This window comes from Gadus macrocephalus, chromosome 5 (genome assembly GCF_031168955.1).
Source record: "Gadus macrocephalus chromosome 5, ASM3116895v1".
Taxonomy (NCBI): domain Eukaryota; kingdom Metazoa; phylum Chordata; class Actinopteri; order Gadiformes; family Gadidae; genus Gadus; species Gadus macrocephalus.
In genome coordinates, this window is record NC_082386.1 from 1985215 (window position 1) to 1992352 (window position 7138).

Below are 7138 nucleotides of genomic sequence, written 5' to 3' on the forward strand. Positions count from 1 at the left end.
AGTTGCACTGGGTGCCTTTAATTTATTATTCACCTGCTTTGGCAATGAGTTGTAACTGGTAATTTAACAACATTTTGAGGAGATAATCTGCGGGTTGGTGAGGGGTGTCACATGCCACCGCACACTTTTTGCACTTTTTTTTTGCCGATTTCGGATGACACAAAGCAAAATCATCTCTACAGATGTCATGTTTGCGATTGTCGATGCCGTTAATTTGTGACACGACAGTCACTGCCCTCTAGAGGATGTATTGCGTAACATCCATAACAACGCTGAAACCGGACGGAGGTATGAAGAGTAGTCCCGGAGACAACGTTTGGTACGGACGGACGAATTTCGTCCGGATCCGGGGGTATGAATCGGCCTTAATAAGGACACGAGGCCGTGAGCATTTGATATGCACTGCCTTTGTATTGAACTCAGAGAAGGCACATACAACAACGTCAGCACGTAGCATAAGAGAGGGTGTGACCGCGTCCCAGGAGGGACTAACTTAAACATTCAATACACAACACTGATGAAGTCAAACCAATGAGGGTCTGGGGGGACGTACAGCGTTTGGCCTGCGGGTGGGGCTGGGGAGTCATGTTTGGAGCACTCCGGATGTGCTGGGTTGATTGTGTCTGATTGTGGGCACCTGCTCGCAATCAGACCGGCCACTGAGTGTGTATTTATGTGCCTGCTTTTGTCTTGCAGTAGAAAAGGGAGGCCAGCGTGAGCGAGAGCTTTTGCACGGACTATCGCCAGCAGCAACAAAGCCGCATTACGTGCTACCGTTGTGGCACGCTATTATTTACTGGCACGCTGTTATTTTTTACTACGATTAAAACCGCCTTTTACCAAGCAGTACCCTGACTGCGTCCGCTCTGTAGAAAGGAATTGTTAAAGAGGGAAACAAGAATTAAAGGTCCCATGACATGACACCAGGTGTGGTGTGATTAGCCATTACAAGCGTTTTGGAAATCTGCCCCTTATGACATCACAGGTGGGCGTGTCCACCTAGATGTGTGACGGATAGATGAGCAACGTTTGCTACAGTCCACTGGGTAGACTGATCTATCCAGCACACATCTAGTTGGACAAGCCCACCTGTGATGTCATAAGGGTCAGATTTCCTGCGGTGTCGTGGGCAACAATCCCTTTCTCCTCCATTTCGCAGTTCTGTCTAATTCAGATTCATGTGGAAGTGGAAGAACCAGAGACCCGACGCAGTCGTGTGAGAATCATATCGTATGGAGGCGCAGACAGCTTTTGGCCGTGATAATATATAGTATATGATATAGATATCTATGTATAATATGATATTATTTAGATATAGAGCTCCAGTCAGCAAATGACAACAATTCCTTTGTCTTCCATTTTGCGGTTCACTCTGAGCCAAACTTCTGGGAGAGAACGCTGATTGGCTGTCACAACCTAGCATCAAGCCAAATCAGCAGGTGTTTACGCGAGTAGAATCACACGGAATTCACATGAACCAGGTTGTTTGCACCATGCCATTCATCAAATCGCGCCGCATGTTTTTCCGGCTGAAATTCCCCTCCATTAGTGTCTTTATCGGGCCAAATTCACTGGGCGGGCAAAGCAGAGAAAGGGGAGGTAACCTGGCCCCTTATGAGGACATATGGGGCCAAATTACAAATCGGTGCGTCTGAGCTTTTATTTTTCAAAGGCGGAGCAGGATACAGTGCTCGTTTTACACCTTTCATGCCATGGGACCTTTAAAAATCATGATTAGTAAAAAAAGAAAATAGAATAATAATTGTATTAATAAATGTTATTTCTCACACGATATAGCCTTTCAATAAAAAAGTAAATACATCTGCAGCTGTCCCTCCTGCCCGCAAGAATCACATTTTTCCTTATGAAAGGAACACAAGCGATAAGGCGAACAATGAGAATTTGGTCAAACAAGTGCATATCGACCAACTAATCGACCAACCGACCAGAACTTGACAGCCAATAAAGAAAATAAAGACAACGTTAGCATTAACAGCTGGTTACTTACCAGTCTAGAAGCAATGTCGCAGTTCAGCATCAAACTTCATTCCTTTACTTGAGCTGTCTCCAGCCATGGATAGCAATGCCAATGTTAACTCTTCTAGGTCTCATGTCCAACTCATGTACCAAAGTGGTATTATGAGATATTACTGGTTGGGGCAAGCTTGGTTAGTTGCTGACTTAAGTCATATCCCTAAAATACAATACATTGACTTCTTTGATACAACGTCAAACCTGTTATTTCTTCACATCATGTGATAATTGTAGTTAATTTTTGTCTATAAAAAAAGAAAATTGGGATACTTTTCAACTTTAGGTCTAAAGCATGCAAAAGCAACCTATGTGAAAAAAAGCATTAGTAAGATTCATTTGGAGGATGAGGAATGTTTGCTTTGTAAGCTTTTTTTTCACTATTTTAGACAAGGATGAGCTACCCTAACTTGCAAAAATAACTCAATCATAAGAACAGGTGTCATGGATTGTATTTTTTCTCCGCACGTTTCATCCATTATTATTAGTAGTGTTATTTGATATGAAAGTTAATGTGAAATAACATAAAAGCTACTAAGCACATTTTATGTAAGACAGGACAGGACTGTGAATTATTCAATAAGGAAAGTAAAGATTAACGTTCCCAGTCACAGTGATCGGACGGTGATGATCCTAGACTTTAATAATAAATAATGCCTTCTCACAGCTTGCATGTTATTGACGGAAGTGAAGACTGAGTCGTGTGAATTGGAAGTGCATAAAATGAACACTTTACGATGCCTTTGCCAAGATTTGAGTCTTCATTTGGGCTATACGTTCATAAGTTGTATCATAGTATGTCATAAGTCCATATGTATTTTTTTAAAAACAACCAAAATAGTTAAATATGCCGAACAAAACCTTGTGTAAAATTTACCTATGTTTCTTTTTTTCTTTGTTTGTTACAGGACTTGACAATGATGGATGTCTGTATGGATAAGGAACTGTGCCATGACACAGGGCATCGTGGGTAGAGGAGTCATGCAACAGCCAGGTGTGCTTCACCATCTCCTCCTGGGCGGAGCCTTGCTGCTCCTGCTCGCCGCCTCGGCCCTATGCTGCCCTGCCCGTTGCGACTGTTCTGCCCATAGCAAATCTGTCAGCTGTCATCGCAAGCGCTTGCCCACTGCCCCTGAGGGTATTCCGATTGAGACTCGAGCCCTGGACCTCAGCAAAAACAAACTGCGGAGCATAACTCCTGACAACTTCTCTTCCTTCCAGCAACTGGAGGACCTAGATCTTAGCGACAACCTTATCAGCACAGTAGAGCCCGGTTCCTTTCGATTTCAGGTTGCGCTGCGCTTTCTTACATTCCGCAATAACTTGCTTCAGTTAATTCCTTTTGGTGTGCTATCAGGTCTAACTAACCTCACCCATCTTGATCTCAGCCACAACCGCCTGGTGGTTCTGTTGGACCATGGCTTCCATGATCTGCGAAGACTGGCCTCCTTAGAGGTCGGTGACAATGAGCTGGTGTTCATTTCCCAACGGGCGTTCACTGGACTACAGGCACTCCGCACTTTAACACTGGAGCGTTCCAATTTAACAGTAGTCCCAACGGAAGCCTTGACACACCTACACAGCCTGGTCAATCTGCACATGCTGCATCTGAGCATTGGTTTCCTGAAGCCGTATTCCTTCAAGAGGCTCGGAAATCTACGTCATCTAGAAATCGATCACTGGCCTTGGCTGGAAACGGTGCCACCACTCTCGCTGAATGGCCTCAACCTTACAACGCTTTCTATCACCAACACCAATCTGTCCACATTCCCTGGTGTGGCGCTGCGCAACCTGCCATATCTCACACACGTCAACCTGTCCTACTGTCACATCCAACACATCCAGCAGGGGGAGCTTGGCCAACATCCGCACCTGTTAGAACTACGGCTCCAAGGGGCCCAGCTGATGCACATTGAGCCAATGGCCTTCACAGGTCTCAAGGCTCTGCAGCTTTTGGATGTATCTCAGAATCAACTCGACTCATTAGAAAGTAGTGTATTTGCCTCAACCCACAGCCTCAGTAAGCTTTGTCTGGGCGGAAACCCATTGGTATGTGATTGCCGTCTGCTGTGGTTGTTGAATGATCGCAAGCTCCCCTTCCTGCAGCTCCTAGACGCCCAGCCCGAATGCACTGCCCCTGAGCGACTGATAGGAAAACTCCTGCGTGATCTAAAGGAACCGCTGGTGTCGAGATACGTCACCTGCACCAGGCCTCGGATTGGACCAAACATCACACAGCTGCTCATGGCAGATGAGGGGCAGCCTGCCCATTTAAGCTGTGTTGCAGAAGGAGCCCCCCGTCCGTCTGTGGTATGGGTCACACCGCATAGACGCCACATTACAGTCAAAAGCAGTGGCAGGGTTGAAGTTCAAGCAAACGGTACACTAGAGATCAAGGCGGCAGAGTTGCATGACAGTGGATTATATCATTGCATTGCCAGTAATGCTGCTGGAAATGCCAGCCTGTCTGCCTCTTTGGCAGTGAGGAGCTCAGGCATAAGCGATAGATGGCTTTATAACAACAGGAGTTCAAACTATCTGACAGACTCCAACACTACCTGGGGAAACGAAACAGTACTGTATAACATGACATTCCCCATAGACCTGAAAACCATTATTATATCTACAGCCATGGGCTGCTTGTCCTTTCTTGGTGTTGTCATCTTCTGCTTCCTCCTGCTGTTCGCTTGGAGCAGAGGTAAAGGTCGCCACAGAAGCAACTTCGACATTGAGTACGTCCCACGGAAATCCAATGGGAACTCAACGGAGGTGATAGAAACAAGCGGACCTCGGCGTGTCAACATGAAAATGATTTAATCAAAGAAAAGTGAACCAATTCTCAACATGCAACATGAAAAACATAGCACACACATTTCTGCCAAAAAGTTAGTTTTCTATAGGATCCAGTGGATTTGTTAAAAAAATGAAAAGTGATGTACTAATATAGTGGCTGTCAATATGAAGGTGAATTAGTGGTAAAGTGCACATGTGAATATCAAATTGACCTGAACTTGTGGATGTGTTAATAATGTTGTCATAAAGTACACTTAATATTATCCTATAACCAACATATCAATATGGGAATCATAATGCTGCACTAGGCATGTATTTTTGTGGTGATGTGATGAGTAATGATGTTGTTGACTCCAGATGACATCAATGTGAAGTTAGAGAGTCAGTTGCAGTGGGGTCGGCAGGAGATGTATCATTATTGCCTCTTCAGGCCCAATTGTCTTAGCTGCAGTACGAAAGCCCTGTGTGTGGGTGTGTGTGCCTTTCGAATCTGTGTTCAAGGTTGTCTGGTTATCGCGTTTGTTGGTGTGTGGCATTTGTGCGTGTTTCTATGTGCATGTGCACGCATTGCCTTTCTAATTGGGAGGCAATTTAACAGGGCAATTATAAAGGATAATAGGGTCTGAAAACTATTTTCCAAGCCTTTGGTTTTAGGCCCTTTATTGTAATAACAGAATTGTAATTGTTGAAAACAATACTGCTGCTTGAATTACAAACGACAACATTTGTTTCCTTGGAGTGAATACAGAAAGTAATCAATTATCCAAATTCTTTCATATTTAAAATATGAAATGTTTTTACTATTAGCCCACACCTACAGTCCTAGACCAATGTGACGCTACTTTGGTGTTACAGAAATGCAACATTAACCCCAATTTTATATAAAAGATAATAATTACATAAAAATCAAAATAATAATAAGATACAAGCAGATTTTCTTGTCAGCTATGTCACTACACCATATAAAAACCCTGAGTGGGTGGAAAAGCGCAATGTTTAAAATGTACCGGATTTATCCCATCTTCAACCAGTTCCTTTTGAAGCTAGCTCCTTTAAGCTTCTCTGTAGACCCTCATCGAGGGAGGTGGGCTATTTTAATATATGACATTTGAAACACGTACTTAATTATTCTTGTATCGTTTAGGTTTTCTGTTTTAATGTTAATAAATTATGAATATAATTATTTGTAATGCCGGGACATGGGTGTCAAGATGTGATTAAATTGTGATAAAATGTTGAAGGTTGTATACATGTTTTCATATGACAAATCAATGGGTATATTTTCAAAAGGAAATAAATCATACCTATACCCCTACAACTGTAGTCAGCCTGCCTTTGTGAGTTAATAAAATGGCCAACACAATGTCCAACTCATATAAATACATGTGTAGATGGTGATTGATTGTTTGATTGTTTGATTGTTTTTAAGTGTTTGACTGCAACTTGCACCTAAATACTTAAAACCAGGTACTACAGTAAAACTGGACATGGTCGAATAAAAGACATTCATGCATTGCAATCAGATTTCTAAAAAATATTTTTTGGCTGATTATTAAGACAATTAATTACAGATAGTTTAATTTGTTGTGTTAAACACAGTGATAAATTAGAATGTATTAATATAATTGCCAAATTAGTCCAGAAGATATAAGAAATGCAGAAGCAAACCTGAATCAGAGCCTAAGGTTAACACTTTGGATGCCTTTTCAGCTATTCTGGAAGTTATAAATGCAAAATGTGGAACTCTGATAAAATACAGATTATGAATATTTGATATTCGACCATCTGACCATTTGATCTAATATTTGACCATCCAAATATCCTTGTATATTTTCAAAATGATTCCTCAAATTGTCTCTGTGATTATGTATGTATTTGTGTTATTAGTTTATTGAGCCTTAAATTGTACCTTGGTGTATTGAGAAAGAAGAAGGGATCCCTGTTTATTTTCTTTAATAAATGATTTTGCATTTCATCCCAAGCCAATAGGCCTAATCATATATTTATAATGCCTTTAGTATATTCAGCATTGATACTTAGTTATGATATGAATATACTTAGTAACTAAGCATCAATGAAATCAATGCATCAGGCTCAAACCTTTACATTGTACGATTTATTTATTTATATTGTACAATGCATTCATAGGTTATGTCTATCGAATCACTTCTGTAGCGTGTGTCAGTGGCTGGCCCTGGTGAGTGGCACACCACCAGGGTTGACATCAAGAATTAGTTTCTGCATTAAGTTTAAAACAGGCAATTTTATTTCCAAATATATCATCGTCACATCAAAATAAATCAACAAAAACATG

At 41.7% G+C, this 7138-nt stretch overlaps 1 protein-coding gene across 1 annotated transcript in view; it reads left to right on the top strand.

Moving 5' to 3' along the window:
* The window catches only part of lingo2b (leucine rich repeat and Ig domain containing 2b), a 31311-nt gene extending 25169 nt beyond the window's left edge, over nucleotides 1-6142 (top strand). Inside the window, exon 2 of the mRNA XM_060051145.1 lies at nucleotides 2940-6142. Coding sequence (XP_059907128.1) covers nucleotides 2956-4848 — 1893 coding nt within the window. The 5' untranslated portion in view covers nucleotides 2940-2955 and the 3' untranslated portion in view covers nucleotides 4849-6142. The remainder of the gene's footprint in view (nucleotides 1-2939) is intronic.
* Nucleotides 6143-7138: the final 996 nt, after the last annotated feature.